The 17,500-nt window shown below is 41.6% G+C and overlaps 2 protein-coding genes across 3 annotated transcripts in view; one reads left to right on the plus strand and one right to left on the minus strand.

Annotated features, from left to right (window-relative positions):
- LOC143292506 (dynein axonemal assembly factor 5-like) overlaps window positions 1-8,406 on the plus strand; it is a 13,876-nt gene extending 5,470 nt beyond the window's left edge. Inside the window, exons 5-10 of the mRNA XM_076602853.1 lie at window positions 934-1,143; window positions 1,776-1,919; window positions 2,909-3,077; window positions 4,042-4,340; window positions 5,307-5,655; window positions 6,975-8,406. Of these exons, the coding sequence (XP_076458968.1) occupies window positions 934-1,143; window positions 1,776-1,919; window positions 2,909-3,077; window positions 4,042-4,340; window positions 5,307-5,655; window positions 6,975-7,114 (1,311 nt within the window). The 3' untranslated portion in view covers window positions 7,115-8,406. The remainder of the gene's footprint in view (window positions 1-933; window positions 1,144-1,775; window positions 1,920-2,908; window positions 3,078-4,041; window positions 4,341-5,306; window positions 5,656-6,974) is intronic.
- A 683-nt stretch (window positions 8,407-9,089) lies between these two features.
- LOC143292507 (von Willebrand factor A domain-containing protein 3A-like) overlaps window positions 9,090-17,500 on the minus strand; it is a 41,777-nt gene continuing 33,366 nt past the window's right edge. For both annotated transcript variants that reach the window (XM_076602855.1, XM_076602854.1), the window contains exons 27-32: window positions 16,523-16,667; window positions 15,614-15,758; window positions 13,647-13,798; window positions 12,304-12,430; window positions 11,213-11,372; window positions 9,090-10,734 (exon numbers count right to left, since the gene is read on the minus strand). In XM_076602855.1, the coding sequence (XP_076458970.1) occupies window positions 10,685-10,734; window positions 11,213-11,372; window positions 12,304-12,430; window positions 13,647-13,798; window positions 15,614-15,758; window positions 16,523-16,667 (779 nt within the window). In that variant the 3' untranslated portion in view covers window positions 9,090-10,684. The remainder of the gene's footprint in view (window positions 10,735-11,212; window positions 11,373-12,303; window positions 12,431-13,646; window positions 13,799-15,613; window positions 15,759-16,522; window positions 16,668-17,500) is intronic.

Raw genomic sequence — 17,500 nt, forward strand, 5'->3', positions numbered from 1 at the left:
CCACCACTCTCTTGGCCAAGAGGGACAGTTGGTGTTAGGATGGTCCCCAAAGGCCCACTAGCCCCCAAGGCTGCAGTGCTAAAAGCTAGTGTAATCTTACCTACTAGTTTGAGAATCATAGTCCTTCACAAAAGACTAAGCTATGAATGATTTTCCATTGCTGTATTCTTATTATTGATATTATTGTTCACCTTTAACTCTGTGTAGAGTATGTATTTCTTATAATTATTCACCAATAACTCTGTGAAGTGTCATTGGGCTGTCACACAAACTTCAGATCTCTCCGCCATCTCCTGTCAGTTTTTGGCCAAACCCCAGGTCTCTGTAAATGGTCATAAGGGTTTCCAAAACAGAAGTTATGAAAAATGGTGCTATACTGTTATACTTGGGCTGTGCAACAAGTCAATTGTCCTGGTTTTTAACTCACTCAAGATGAATAATTTTCTCCCATGCTTTTCCCTGCAGACGACCCATTTGTTAGGGTTAGGAAAAAAAAAATCACAAAAACTACAAAACATAAAGTAACTGAATGAAACTCACTGTACTTGGCCCACTGACCCCTCTCCTCACGTCATGTGTACACCCACCACCCTCCCTCAAAACTGCTATAGTGTTCCGGACACCCTGCCTTTCATCAGGAATTCTGTAGCGTTCCATTGTCCAGATTGAGTTAATATGGAACTAATGAAAAATGGTGTTAAATTACTATAGAGCATTGCTTGATGGTAGTGTGTCCTGGTCTGTAAAATGAAAAGTAATGTTAAATGGTGTTTTAGACTGCTGTTCTGCTGCCCATGACACATTACAGAGGGTGTACTGGAGAATCTTAACCCCATAAAAAATCACATTACTTACATGCCAGTAGAAGGAAAACTGTACATACACAGCAGACACATTCTCCAAGAAACGGTTGTGTGATGTGGGTTACCACAGGTGGACAGGAGTGCTGAGCTAATTGGCTACTTTGTGAAGCCCGAGGTGTGGGTCAAGCTGACACTGACCAGCCTCCGTGCCTCCCAGTCCCACTGCACAGTGCTGGTGATGGCTGCCATCATCCGCGGCTCGCAGACCTCCCTGCTCATGCCCCACGTGTCCGACATCTGTGAGGTCCTCACCAGTCCGGACATCTGTCACACGGTGCAGGTAGGGGAAAGGGCGTGTGTGAGTGTGTGTGTGTAGGTTTGCACGTGTATGTGTGTGTGTGTGTAGGTTCTTGTGTATGTGTGTTTGTGTGTGTGTGTGTGTGTCTGTGTGTGTGTGCACATGTTCATGTCTGTGTTGGTTGGGGGGCAGATGGCAGTTATTTGTGTGTGTGTGTGTTTGGTTTTCGATGGGGAAAATTGAAAAATATTATGATTGGTACTGTGAGTACATTAAAGGATTTCACTTCCAGGAATACACTTTGATAAGTGATGCTCAGCAACACTCTTGGTTTTTAAGGTCTGATTGTGTTATGATCACAGTGTTACTGTATACTTGTGTGACAAACTGCAGAGTCTATAGATAATCTCTTTGAATTTTCTCACACCATTCACATTTGGTTAGAATTGACAACAGTACCTGAGACAGTGAAGAAAACGCCTGCAAGAAGTTTCCTTATCATTTTAGTTTGTTGTTCATTTGAATTTTTTTCTCATGATCAATGTTGAGTGTGATGGGTATGGTTTTTTGATGAAATTATGTTTCAGTTATTATTATCCATATTATTATCATCATTATTATTGTTACAGTTGTTTTGTTATATTTTTAAATTTCTAAGTGCTTTCTGTCAACAGTCACAAATGCACATTCAGCTGCTGAACTGTGTGGAAGCACTGCTGAAGGTATTGGGGCCAATGGTGAAGGTTGTCAATCAGCAGCTGTTTGACCTGATTGTAACTGTCATGGCTCTCAGCTCTGAGCAAGTTGTCAGAGACAAGGTAAGCAACAAATTATGAGAACATGCTGTTTCTAACTTTCAGGATTTTGTTTCTTTTATGAAAAATCACTCTTTAGATTTTATTTACAATGATATTTTCAGTTTGAAGACGAACTGGTTTTTATAGAAGTCTTTGGCCTTCCACGGCTCTGAAAAAAAAGGTTTGTTGCTGGTGAAAAACGGGTGCTTCAGTCAAAGTAGACTCATGAAGAAAGTTGTCAACAGAAGACTGTCTAAGGGTGAGATAGATGAATGCTGCAGAAGGCTAAGAACTTTGCTTCCAGAGCAGTGGCAGAAAAGCTTTGATTTAGTAGGAGACTACTGGGACCATTCTTTGATAAGGTGGTGTAGAAAGACTGATATTGATAGAAGAGTAGTATTTCTGTGATTGTAGTGTCTGAAAAATGAACCTGAAGCTGGTGGCAAACCTGTGTACTTTAGGAAAGTGACATACAGTCTGATATTTGTAGAAGAATAGACCTTTCAAGGTAAAAATGAAGATTTCTGTCCATGGAAGGTAGAGATGCTTTTAGTATTATTCAGGGTGATGTTAGAAATAACAATGTTGATGGAAAGCAAAAGTGTTCTCAATATTGGTGACATACTGACAGAAGACCAGGGTTTTACCAAGTTCGTCCAGGTCTTTTTGTCTTTGTTTTTTGTAGACTGAAACCAGTAGATCACAGGATTTTCTGTTGTTTCTTCACAGTGTTTTACAAAAAAAAAAAAAATCAATTTCAAATGAAAAAGAGAGCTTTTTGAGATGGAGACAGAATACTGACATGGAATGAGGTGTATGTTGTTTTGTTTTTCGTGGTAGATTTTTTATTATAACTTTTCCATTGACATTACAGCATTTGTTTTTCAATTTGATGTGGAGGAAAGAAACTGAAGCGTTAATTACCTTTCCATTAACATCAGAGCATTTCCCTCTAAATCTCTAAATATGATGTTGAGTAAAGAAGTGGAGGCTTTGCTGTTCTGTCTCAGGGCAATGAGCTGATGGAGCAGCTGTCGCAGAGCCAGGGCCTGCAGTCTGTGGCAGAACTGTTCCAGCAGCACACCCGCCCACTGCTGCAGTCCTATGGGGAGAGCTACATGGTGTGGACCAACCACTCCGCTGAACGCCTCATCTTTGACACCTTGCTGGTGGAAGCAGGTGAGGTGCCATGTTCTGTGTGATGGTGTTGTACATCTTGTAGTCATGGTGTGAGTTATACGCTTCAGTTCAGAGCATTTGTTTCATCGGCCTCCTCGTCTTTGAAGCACATCCGTGAACAAACAGATATACTCAGTTAGTCAGGTGCTCTTCTCTTTTCTTGTTCTATTTCTCTCACTGTTACACACTCAGTCATATTTAACTAACATTTTCAAGACCAATGGAAGTGAATGTTCAAGAGTATGCTGTCTTCTTGTTTTCAGATTATTTGATAGATCATGTATGCATGTGTCACCTGTTAGAGGATAATGAATATATTAAAAAAAAATTGTTGCAATGCTTGGCTGGATAAGTTAGTCATGGAAAGTCCTTGAAACATTTAAAAAACTGTTTCCTTTTGAAAACATCCGCTTCACATTCCAGTTCAAGTTAGGAATATGCAGTCACAAGGGCGATTGCAGTGAATTAGTTGTTCTGTCTTTCATTGTAAATGAAATACACATTTTGTGCATGAGACCACATTGTGATGGACTGTACATCTGTGAGTATGGGAACATATTGTGGAGTATGTTGTGGTAGTCTGTACACCTGTGTATATGGGAACATGATACGATGAACTGCACATCTGTGTACATGGTAACATGTTGGAACACATGATGAACTGTTCACCTGTATATATGGGAACATGATATGTTGAACTATATATCTGTGTACATGGGAACACATTGGAACACGTGATAAACCATGCACCTGTATTTATTGGAACATGATGTGATGAATTGCACATCTATTTACATGGGAACATGTTGGAACACGTGATAAACTGTGCACCTGTATATATGGGAACATGATGTGATGAACTGCACATCTGTGTATATGGGAACATGCTTTAACACATTGTGATAAACTGTGTACATGGGAACACATTGTTATGACAACGCCCCCCTAACTTCACCTCCCTCAGGGCCTGTGGTTGGGGACCTACTGGACGAGATCTCCTCCATCTTCAAGTGCTGCCTGCACCCGGACAAAGACCCCGAGATGCGCCTCAAGTTCTTTGCCCTGCTGTCCCGCCTGGTGATGAATGCTGCCACCACGCTGGACTCAAAGAACCGCTTTGGGGAGTTTGCCCAGGGCTTTGTGAAGGACATCATCCTGCCCAACTGTGTGTGGCGGGCAGGACGCACGGCGGGTGCCATCAGGACCACGGCCGTGTCCTGTCTGTGGGCCATGCTGCAGAGTGGGGTGCTCACCAAGGACAAGGTAGGTTGGTGGGGGGAGGCATGGGGTTTTGTCTGTAAATTTTTCTGTGCATTGAGAAAAGCAACACTGTGCGATACGGTGTTAAGTAGTTAACCTGTTGCCTGCCTCAGGACATGACACTTGCATCCCTTTTATTGCACTGTTATATACCGACAGGATGTAAGTCTCATGTCCAAGATTCATCAGTAGTTCATGGTTGATAGTTGAAGGGAAACAACCTACTTTGTTTCTCCCTGTCTTCTGGAATGTTTGAAGATTTTATCACTTGGAATTGTATGGTCTGTTTTGCATGACCCATAGGCAGTGGGAAATTCAGAAGTCACTTACAGACACAGTTGGTCAAAATGGTGTTGTCTAGCAAAGTTCAGTCTTGGCTCATTTTTCGAAGGTTTACAGACTTTTTAGTGGCTCAGCAAATTCTGAAAGATATGGACAGTGGGGAAGAAAACCTGTGTAGTGGTGAGGATAGTGTGAGGACACATTTGGCATATGATGACAAGTACACACACAAAAACACACACATACACACACACACCTTACATTCATCTGTGGTAAACTCAGGGATTGAATAAAGTTAGGAGCATTTGATATGAAATATGAGACAAGGACAGCAATTATAAATTCTGCAAGAGCACAGGACTTGAAACCAAACACGTTATAGCACTTCCCATCAGCACACAGGTGAGTGAAAGGTGCAGTGGAACACAGCCAAAAACATTTCAGGAATTCCAGGTGTGTGTTGTACAAATAGCCTGGCTCAGGGAAGTCTCTGGCATTGTTTCTCTGAACGTTTCATTTGCTGGTGTATGTGTATTGATGGCGAGTGCTGTCCAGATATTAGCTGTAACTTGCATGCCCCTGGAAGAATCAAAATCAGCTGTACTTGTTTGACAATCAGAAACTCATAGCTATGAAGTGAAAGTTCGTAATGTTTGTAACCACCCCCCACCCCATCCCCCCTGACAGTTGGAGCCGGTGGCTGAAGAGCTCATCACCCAGATCACCACCACCATGGACGACGACAACAAGAGCACCCGCCTCATCAGTTGCCGGGTCATGACGCGCACGTTCGACACCATGGGCCAGGACCTGGACCAGGACCGCCTGCACAACCTCTACCCAGAGCTCCTCAAGCGGCTGGATGACAGCAGCGACGAGATCCGAGTCACCGTGACCCAGACGCTGCTGGCATACTTTGACTGCTTCAAGGACCGCTATGAGGTGGACCTGTACCGCGCCCACCTGGAGGCCCTGTACAGGGGTCTTCTGGTCCACCTGGATGACCCAGAGGTCAAGATACAGGAGGCTGTGCTCAGTGAGTTGATGTTGTGTTGTTTTTCTTTTGTTTTTTGTTTTTTGTTTTTGCTTTTTTCCCTTTATGTAGGTTATTTTTCTCTTCAGTATCATCACCATGACAGTTCCACTCTAAATACTACATCAGTACAGCAAAATGACAACTTAGACACTGTGAAAAGTCAAGTGAGACGCCGCACTGAAGAACTTCATCAGATTCCTTCATGTCGGTTGGTTGTGTGTCAAATCGTGGGTCTCTACAAATGGTTTAAATACAGTTGCCTTGCTAAAACAATCCTCCAAGGAACTGTTTAGGAAGGGACATGGAGGGGAGACAGAAAAATATTTGTATGTGCTTAAAGTTTTTAAATGGGATCCCATTTTGTACAGCTTTGATGTGGCCTACATTATCTAAATGAAAAAAAGAACAGGCCTACATTTCTTTGGAAGTAATTTTAAACTGTGTAGAAACACATGCTGGTAACTGAAATTTGTTTTTAAATTGTTGAATCACTGTATGTGTATAGTGTGTGTAAAATAAGGACAGTATGTTTAGGTTTTGTTGCAAATAGTTTTTCTTCTTTCTCGACAGTTTCAAACCTGAATAGTTTTTCAGCAAAAAATTAATTTACTATTAACAAGCAAGTGTTTTCTGAGTATGCCTCTTACAAACAAAAGAAAAAGTAGTTCGCAGAATATGCCCTTTTGTATTGGGTTTTCTTATTTTTCTTCAACCATTTTTTATTGTCTGTTGACCCCATTTTTTTGTCTTTTCATGTTGATGTTCTGCAGAGATAAAGCAAGCTATATTCTTTATGGCTTGATTAAAAGAGAAAATTGAATAGATTCTTTATGAAATTACCATTCCATTAGTTCAAGAAAATTTATTGAAGATTACAGTTCCTTTAGTTCAACTTCAAGAAATTTGCAACTTGTGGTGCATTTCCAGCATTCAGTTGAGGAACACATATTCAAGTCACCTTGATATTGCTGTATTTTAGATCTGTAAGCATTCTCAGTCTCTTCTACAAGTCTGCAACATACCCGCCAACCCATTTTGCATGTGTGAGATATGAGAGAATAGGGTGGTGGGGAGAGAGAGAGAGAGAGAGGGAGTGGTCTTGAGTGGTTCATATAGTTCATAGTTTTTTCTTTCATATAAAGTGCCCTGAGCTCTTGGAGAGAAAGGTCCCCATACAAATGTGCATTTTTTTGTCGTTGTTGTTTTAACGTAATGCGTCCTAAGCTCGCAGAGAGAAAGGGCATTATACAAATGTACATTATTCTTATGATTATCATTATTTTTATAACTGTCATCATTAATTATCATTGTTGTTGCAGAGGTTCTGGAGAGAGCAGCGCAGCTCCACCCAGCCATGATGCTGCAGGAGGTGGAACAGGTGAAACACAAACACCGCAGCCCTGACTTCTGTGACCGTCTGACCCGCACCCTCCTCGCACAGAAAGTGGGGGACAGCTGAGGCGGGCCTGTGGTTCCCTGCCTGCCTGCCCGTTCTTCAGCCTGCCTGCCCATGCAAGGCCTGTGCTGGACTTTTTATTTTATTTTTATAAGTGGTTCTCAAGTTCCAGTGACCTTGACTTTTCATGTGAGAGGAAAGAGACGGGTTTACAATGATGATTAGGGGAAGGGTTGGGGTTAAGGGAATGAAGAGGGGAATATTGTGCTATTTTTAAGTATTCCTTTTTGAAGGTTTCAGCTTCAGTTTCAAGGAAGTGTCAGTGTGTGGATTGATCCATATAAGCTACACCAAATATGCTTTCGGGGAAAAAAAAGGAAGGAAGGAAGTAATAAGAAGTTTGAAGGAAGTAATAAGGAAGGAAGTAATAAGGAGTTTGAAGGAAGTAATAAGGAAGGAAGTAATAAGGAGTTTGAAGGAAGTAATAAGAAGTTTGAAGGAAGTAATAAGGAAGGAAGTAATAAGAAGTTTGAAGGAAGTAATAAGGAAGGAAGTAATAAGAAGTTTGAAGGAAGTAATAAGAAGTTTGAAGGAAGTAATAAGGAAGGAAGTAATAAGAAGTTTGAAGGAAGTAATAAGAAGTTTGAAGGAAGTAATAAGGAAGGAAGTAATAAGAAGTTTGAAGGAAGTAATAAGAAGTTTGAAGGAAGTAATAAGGAAGGAAATAATAAGAAGTTTGAAGGAAGTAATAAGAAGTTTGAAGGAAGTAATAAGGAAGGAAGTAATAGGAAGTTTGAAGGAAGTAATAAGAAGAAAATGAGAAAAACATAATTTGAAACAAATATTGATAAAAGGAAACCTCCAAACTTGTGTGTATGAGCCTGCTCCACTCATGTATGTGTAGGTTGGAGGGTGTGGGGTAGAGCTGGAGGTCAGGGGGAGCAAGAGGGAGCACTGAATCTTATGTTGTTGGCTTTGTTTCCACACTGCCTACCACCGCCCTGAACTGTTGTCAGAAAGAATATATCTGCTGTGTTTGACTTAAATTCATTTTTGACCCTTAGTCTGCTGACTGATTTGGTTCTGCTCATGAAAGAATACAATTTCTGATCTGATGTGTGTGTGTTTCAGTCCCTTTGTGGGGTTTTTTGTTGTTGTTGTTTGTTTGGCGTTCTTAAATGAATACCTTTTTTTCTATTTTTATTTATTTTTCTGTGCTTCCGATAGTTGAACTTTTTTTTTCTGTAAGTTTGAGAGAATGGTGAGTGTTTGTCTTTGCACATCATTGACAAAGTTCATTTCATATTATCATAATTGTGATGGCAATAAATAAAACTGGTTTATCTGAATAAAAGTATATCAGGCTTTTTTTTTCAAGTTGTGAGTGGCTGTTTTCTATTAAACTATGCATATTTGTACACAGACACACACCTACACAGACTAACTTCTAGAAAGACACATACAGACACACACACACACACAGAGACACGCATGTATGCATGCACGCACGCATGAGCACACACACGCAGACACCTCTCATGCCTTCGATTGAATTTTCTAAAAAACACAGAACTCCTATGCATTTGTTGCTCCAGATATTAAACATATGTCAGATGCATGGTATTTCTCTGTCTGTTGTTCATTCAGTAAACAGAAGAAAGACAAATTTTAGCAAAAAATAATGTTTGTCAAACTCTTCATAATCAAATGTACGACAAATAGTCTTCTGATTTAGTTTGTAAGCAAATGCTGATAATCACAGTCAATCTACTGAATTGGTAACTGAGGAAGACTAGATATATATGCATTGTCTTATCTCATCTTGTGTCCACCTGCATGAAATGAACAGGGACACAGATAATGAATGAACAAAGTGCAATTACTGTTATGTCTGTTACTTGTACAATAATATTGAATATGTTTACAGTTATGTTATGGAATTTATAAGTTTAAGAATAAGTTCCCACCATGTTGTCAATGACACCACCTCATCCATTTTCAGGTCCCACCCACCACATAACATAATCAAAGCCACAAAAAGTGTTCTATTCTCCTTTATTCAATAGTTCAGACTTGGAGACAACTACAACATGTCGGCAAAGGAAATCAGATCCCAATAATATTACAAATAATAAAATGCATTGTTCTAAATCTTAATAACATTTTCCATAATATATTCAATAAACAATTCTCTCTGAAGTGCTACCAACATTTTTTTCCCACCTGTTAGTGACACAATTTTAACACAGTTCTTTATCAAACAGCACATTTCAGGCCTTGTAACCATCCATACAACAGCGTTGCTCAAGATGAAAGTTACCATGGCAACACCAGGCATCTACCAATTGAGTTTTGACTGTATCACAGTTTTGCATTGAAAGAAGGCGATATGTACAAACGCTTGTCATAACATAGGAAGGAAACAGTTGACAAAGTATAACTACAATGTATTGCTTACATTATCGTGATTATGTGATGAACTATGAGAATAATGTCATGATAAGAGAAGTAAATGAAATTATAATTAAAAACAAAAAATGAAGAAGACAAAAGCTTCTTAAGGAATTTACTACTCAAAATGATCATTGTGTAGTTAAAATGATTCTGTCGTTTAACTGAAACAAACAACCATAATGTTGGTGGAAATGAGAACCTCAGAAACTTTGGAATATTTCAAAACATAAAGAAAACACATCATTCACAGTTCACTTTTCTCTATCCTATGGACTGGATATCTTTGGTTTCAATTTCAACTTTTTCTTGCAACATTATTGTTGTTGTTGATCTTACCCTAAAATACCAATGAATGTGTATGTGTGCATGAATGTCTGCATTCACTGGTGTATTTGTGAGTGAATCTGTGTGCATATTTCTGACATTCTCAAAATGTTGTTCATGAAGTAAACAAGAACAACAAGCAACATCTATTCTATTAAAGCTGCAGAAATAAACAAGCAATAGTACTTGACATAGCATTTTCTTGCATTTCATCACAAATGAATTATACATACATAGCAAGCATGTGAAACAAGAAACAGAACATCCTTCTGAATAAAAATGCAAGTGCTCTGCAAGAGCCCACAGTACTGTGAAAAACAATCCTCATTGCACTATTACATATGCACAGGTTTACTCCTGATCTGATTAACAACATTATTATAAACTATGAACTACCGTAGAAGAAATAAACATGCTATTACAAAAAACACAAACAGAAATCCACTTCCACCAATCTGATAATGAAAAAAAAAAAAAAAAAGACAGCAACATAAATCCCACTTCCACCAATCTAATAATGGACTAAAAACCAAACAGGCCAACAAACAAGCAAATACACCAACACAAAATCCTAATCATGGACTGGCATGTAGAGAAATCCCTATTTTCTTTGGCGAGAACATTCTCTTCTTTAATTTCTAATTGCTGAAGAATGCTCCTTGAAGTGAGGGAATTGTCTCCTAGTCCTTACAGAAAGGTGTCCTCTCTCTCTCCTCACTTTGAAGCAGTCGTCCTTTACAGCAGATTCTGAGATCATGGCCACCACACACCCCCACACACCCAGCCACATACATGGTAGGAGAAGACCCTGACATGTTTCCAGAGTTTGATGTCTTTCTATCAGTTCTGTGTCGTCTACCTCACTGTTGCCTTTGACCGGCCAACCACGAATCCTGTCTGTTGTGCTGAAATCATCAGGAAAACCAGAGCTGATGTCAACACAACCTGCCACTTCTGCATACATGACATGGGGCACAATTAAATGTTCACAGTTTCACAAGCATGTACACATGCGAGCACACATATTCACACAGAAATACAATTACAAAATATAAACAGAGCAACCACAAAATAAAAAGAACAAACATACACTTGAACACACACACAGAAACGCAGACACATGCAGACACACAGACTCAGGTGCACATACACACACACACACACACACAGATACACTTACATGATACACATACAGAACTACCATAAAGTGCAGAACAAACACACACACACCTGCACACGTGTGCACACACACACACGCAAAGGGACACATATAGACAGATTCAAAAACTACACCTACACAAACTACTGGCAAAAAGTGTCCGCACACATCTGTGCACCTCACATCGCCTCCTAAAGAAACAAACAAGCAAGCTCCACACCCACCTCTCTGTCCCTTGGCACTAGGGGGCCGGTCAGGGTAGGTGGTCTTAGCTTTGTACATGTCTCTGTACACCTTGGCCTGCTGCAGGTGTTTGCGGGCCAGGCCAATCTCTGTCCCCAGTCTGCGTAGATCATCCCCCTCAAACTGGGGGAGATGGGGATACTGCACACAGAAAGGGGGAGGAGAGGTGTTAGTCTGACTTGGCTGCCACATGTGCGTGTGTGTGTGTGGTGTGGTGTGTTTGGGTGTGGGTGTGTGTGTGTGGTGTGGTGTGTTTGGGTGTGGGTGTGTGTGAATGTGTGTGTGTGTGTGTGTGTGTGAGTAGTCCATGGGTGTGCGTGGGTGTGAATGTGTGTGTGTGTGAGTGTGTGTGTGTGTGTGTGTGTGAGTGAGTAGTGCAAAACTCATGACATACATCGTGCTGCCCCAACTTCTATGCCATCTCTGTGATGTCACCCTGACTCCACTCATCTGTGAACAGCTGCTACACCCAGTCATGTTCTGTCACAGAATCACCAGTGCCAGCCGTTCCAGGAAATCTGTCAATGTTTGGTCACCCTAAGACCACACACACATGGAGACCCAACGATGCTGCTGAGTCACAAAGGTGGTGCTCAGTGGTTCCACTGCTGTTTGTTCAAGGCGCTTCAGCATAGTCTTCCAGGACAGAAACCACCCAGGGATGTTGATGACCAGCATGTCATTTGCTTCCAAACAGTACATGCATTGGAAAGTATCAGTTGTAGCAAGAATAATGTTGAATCAGCAAGCACTTTCCTTGGTGACAAGCTTTCAAACTCCTCAAAAACCTGCAAATCTTTGAAAACCAGTTTGTCATTCATGGTCTACGTGTTTCTGGAAAACAAAATCAATCTTTCATCACTCAACACTTTACAGTTACAATTTTTGTTTTAAAGGCCTAACATGGACATAGTCTACTTGCAATCTAAAATTGTGCAAAATATAATCATTCCGTAGTCTGGTGAACAAAAACTGTTCAATCAGAATCATGATGTAACAATAATAACACCACCACCACCAGCAACAGCAGCAACAGCAGCAGCAGTGGTGCTTCTAGTGTTCTGCCAGTTACCTCACTGTCTCCAAAGCCCTCGGAGAGCAGCTTGTGAGCGAACATGTCAGCATTGAAGTCGTCAGGGCAGCGATGGTAGCGGCCCCCTGTCTCTGTGGCCAGCAGGTGAAGGAAACTGTTGGCAGTGCTGGGGACACACGGCGACACGGCATACATGGTAACAATGGAGGTTCAGACAGCCATGCGCATATGCTGCACGCGAGTGTGCACGCACACACAGAGATACAAACTCATGCACACATGTATAAACTGGCAGTGATGCACACACACACACACACACACACACACACACAAGACATATACAAATTGGCATTGGTGTGTACACACACACACACACACACACACACACACAAGACAACAGCATACATAACTGGTCATTCAATAAAAAATCTAAGATGATGATGCTGACATCTTTACAACAACAACAACAACAAAAGTATCTGTCTGAAGTTACCTTCTGAAGTAACTGAAAGAAAGGCTGTATCAGCCTACCTGTCTGCACAGTTGAAGGGGAACATGAGCCAAACTACAGGACCATTTGAAGGAGAACATGAGCCTATCTGCTTGAGCAACTGAAGACCATAAAACCACCTGTCAGATCAGGTGAAGACAGTCTGTCAGCCTACCTGTCAGACCAGTTGAAGGAGAACATGAGCCTACCTGTCAGATCAGGTGAAGGCTATCTGTCAGCCTACCTATCAGAGCAGTTGAAGACCATAAACACACCTGTCAGATCAGGTGAAGACAGTCCATCAGTCCACCTGTCGGATCAGGTGAAGACAGTCTGTCAGCCTACCTGTCGGATCAGGTGAAGACAGTCTGTCAGCCTACCTGTTGGATCAGGTGAAGACAGTCTGTCAGCCTACCTGTCAGATCAGGTGAAGACAGTCTGTCAGCCTACCTGTCAGATCAGGTGAAGACAGTCTGTCAGCCTACCTGTCAGATCAGGTGAAGACAGTCTGTCAGCCTACCTGTCAGATCAGGTGAAGACAGTCTGTCAGCCTGCCTGTTGGATCAGGTGAAGACAGTCTGTCAGCCTACCTGTCAGAGCAGCTGAAGACAGTCTGTCAGCCTGCCTGTTGGATCAGGTGAAGACAGTCTGTCAGCCTACCTGTCAGAGCAGCTGAAGGAGAACATAAGCCTACCTGTTTTATCAGGTGAAGACTGTCAGCCTACCTGTCAGAGCAGTTAAAACCATAAGCACACCTCTCCGATCAGGTGAAGACCGTCTGTCAGTTCACCTGTTGGATCCAGTGAAGACAGTCTGTCAGATTACCTGCTGGAGCAGTTGAAGACCATAAACACACCTGTCAGATCAGGTGAAGACAGTCCATCATGCCTACCTGTCGGAACAGTTGAAGGAGATGGTGTTGACGGGGATGTTGCGGTCCAGGTTCATACGAGCCACCTCCCGCAGGACAAGGGAGGTGCTGGTGTCCGGCTTGCCGTCCGTCAGCAGGTAGATGGCTTCCACATCCTGGTCCTCAAACGCCAGCTGGGGCATCACAGAACACAACAGGTGTTAACAGGTGAACATCTCGCACTGGGCAAGACACAAAGTCGGAGATATTAATGCGAACAGACAGGCGTTGACAAGCTAAACAACTTCAGAGCTTCATATGAAAAACAGACAGGCATTCATGTTTTACCTAGCAAGACAAAACCAGAGCCATATTATGTGTAAACATATATGTATTAACAAGAAAACATGGTTTAGCAAACAAAAGACAAAGTTAGAGCTACACATGCAAGCAGACAAAGTTTAACAGGCAAATGTGTTTCACTGAGCAATGCACAAAGTCAGAGATGTGAACGTGAATGAAGTCTGAGCTACATATGAAAACAGACAGGTGTTCATGTTTTACTGAGCAAAACAAAGTCAGAGCTATGTATGCAAAACGACAGGTGTTAACAGGCAGATATGTTGAACCAAGCAACACAATGCAAAACCTATGTATGCGAACAGACAGGTGTTAAGAGGTGTTCTTGTTTTACTGAGCAAGACAGTCAGACCAACGGATGTGAACAGATAGGTGTAAACAGGTGTTCATGTTTTATCAAATAAAATAAAATCAGAGCTATATATATGCAAACAGCCAGGAATTAACAGGTAAACATTTTACAGAGCAAAAGGCAAAGTCAGAGCTATGTATTTTGCTTTGTCACAGAACTCTTTGGTACATAATTTTGATATCATTGTTAAAGAAATCCGTCAGCATTTGATGTTTTGGGATGAGAATGATCAATTTTACTGTGCTTAGTTGGACAATAAATATATGAAACAAAATCTGATTAAAGTGATTCGGTTAAGTGTGACATCAGTGAAGAATTAATGACCATGACTGTGGTAATTTCGCAAAGAAGGGGATCAAATGATGTGGAGAAAATAAACTATATATAAGAAAATACTACCCAGACACTTTTTCTAATAATACAATTATCATTTTCTTTTTCTAAAGTTACATTATCATATCATCATCACCATCACAATCATTATCATTGCCATCACCATCATCATTGCCATGACTATCATCTTCATCACCCTCATCATTGTCATAGTCATTGTAATCATTATCATCACCATCATCATTGTCATCACCATCATCATCATTGTCACCATCGTTGTTGTCATCACCAGCAACATCATTATCACTATCATCATCACCATCATCACTATCATCATCACCATCATCATCACCACCACCATCATCATCATCACCATTATCATCACCATCACATCATCGGTCGACTGTCTTGCTGTACTTGTGCCCTAGCCTTGTTACTTCTCTTTCTCTCTCTATTGAATTTTCTCTCCACCACAGGTTTATTCTTCATTTCGTTTCACCTTATTTACATCTTAGTTCACTTTTGTTGAATTCCATGGATGGTCACTTTCATACGTCTATCTTCGATAGACATCCGTCATATACTTAGTAAATACATATATCAGGACAGGACTTTGTATAAGATTTTCTTGTCCTGCTCATCGATGTTGTATATGATTTTCTTGATCTGCTCATCTATAAACTGTATGTCTGTGTGTGACATGTTCCGAAATAATATACTGTTTTTAAAACCATCACATCATCATCATCATCACCACCACCACCACCATCATCATCACCACCACCACCAGTACCATCACCATCACCATCATCATGACCACCACCACCACCACCACCATCACCATCACCATCATCATGACCACCACCACCACCACCACCATCACCATCATCATGACCACCACCACCACCACCACCACCATCACCATCATCATCGTCACCACCACCATCAGTGTTCCTGTTATCACCTGCAGAGCCTCCAGAGTGCAGGTGTTGCCGTTGGCAACGAAATGCGAGGCCCAGGCCACAGCGTCATGACAGTTCTCCTCAGAGGGGGACTGGATGCTGTCACGCCACTTCTGACAGCCTCCTGAGAACTGGATGATGTTGAACCTGCACACACCAGTACCTTGCTGTATGTGTGTGTGTGTGTGTGTGTGTGTGTGTGTGTGTGTGTGTGTGTGTGTGTGTGTGTGTGCATATACAAATGCATGTGTATGTACTCACTTGTGTATGCATGGTTGTGGATGTACGAGTGTGTGTTTGTGTTTTGTTCTGGGGTTGTTTTTTTGTTTGTTTTTTTTGTTTGTTTGTTTTTGTGTGTGTTCATGTGCGTGCGTGTGTGCGTGTGCTCATGCGTGCGCATGTGTGTGTGTGTGTGTGTGTGTGTGTGTGTATGTGTGTGTGAGTGTGTGTGTGTGTATACATGTGTGCATGTGTGTAGCACATTTTTTTTAACAGGAAAATGTATAACAGACAAAGTGTCATATGTGCATATAACTGTTCAAACAGAGACACAGACACAACACACACACACACACACACACACACACACACACACACAGACACACACACACACACAAATAAACACACATACACATACATGCACAACACACACACACACACACACACACACACGAAACACACAAACAATAACAACAACAACAACAACATCAACAACAACAAAAACACCACCACCACCACAATCACCACCAACAGCAACAACAACACCACCACCAACACCAAAACCACCACCACTACCATCAACAACAACAACACTCCCACCACCACCACCACCACCAACACCACCAACACCAACACCAACAACAGCACCAACACCACCATCAGCAAGGCAGCACAGTGTGTGTGTGACTCACTGGATGTCCAGCTTGTAGATCTGGTCCCACAGCAGTGCGGCCAGTTCCTTCTTCAGCTCACTGAGCCGTGGCTCCATGGAACCCGAGGTGTCCACCAGCAGGGCCACTCTCCTGTGAGTCAGCGTGCCAAACACACGCCTGCTCCCTGCAACAGTCAGTTCCAGGTTTGGCATATTAACTCATTCTCGTTTGTAATGAACAAGTTGAAAATGTGACAAAAAACAAAACACTGATTTCAGAACAACAGCATGTCACTAAAAATATATAAAATGGGAAAACATCACGTGTTTTGTGTTCTTTATTCATTTACCATTCAGAAAATATATACTTTTATGGGTCTTTCTCCAGTAACAAAGAGCACAGAATTTTTTGAAAATTTATACCCATTTTTTGTCAAAAAAACCCTGGCAAATAGATTTCACTTAAATCTTATTTTCCTGGCAGCAAAAGGGTTAAAGCACCTTGAAAACACAGTGAGTTAATTAACCTACAGGGATGTGGACACAGTCGCTGATGGTTTGGGTGCTGGACTCTCATGAATCTACGAGTCTTGAGCTCAAATCATGATGATAGCAATGCTTCCTCCCTGCACCATTAAACCACTCAGTAACCACCCTGATAGCAACAGTTGCTCCTTACACCCCCCCCCCTCCCCTCCCCCCTCCCCATGGGATGCTGTGGGTCTTTCGGTCATTCACAATAAATAGTATCCTCGTCTTTTTGAAGTTCTGTGCTAGAAATTTCCTCTCTTTTTGTTGTTGATTATTCTCTTTGTTTCTATCTTTTTTCTTCTTTCACTATTCTCTGCTTTTTCAGCCTTCCCAGTTCACCACCTTTTTATTTATACAGCAGCCTTGTCACTTTTTTTCTCTCTCTCGCTCTCTCTCTCTTTAGGAGAGATATTGTGGAGTGATGGCCTAGAGGTAACGCGTCCACCCAGGAAGCTAGAGAATCTGAGCGCACTGGTTTGAATCATGG

This window comes from Babylonia areolata, chromosome 18, assembly GCF_041734735.1.
Source record: "Babylonia areolata isolate BAREFJ2019XMU chromosome 18, ASM4173473v1, whole genome shotgun sequence".
NCBI classification, from domain to species: domain Eukaryota; kingdom Metazoa; phylum Mollusca; class Gastropoda; order Neogastropoda; family Buccinidae; genus Babylonia; species Babylonia areolata.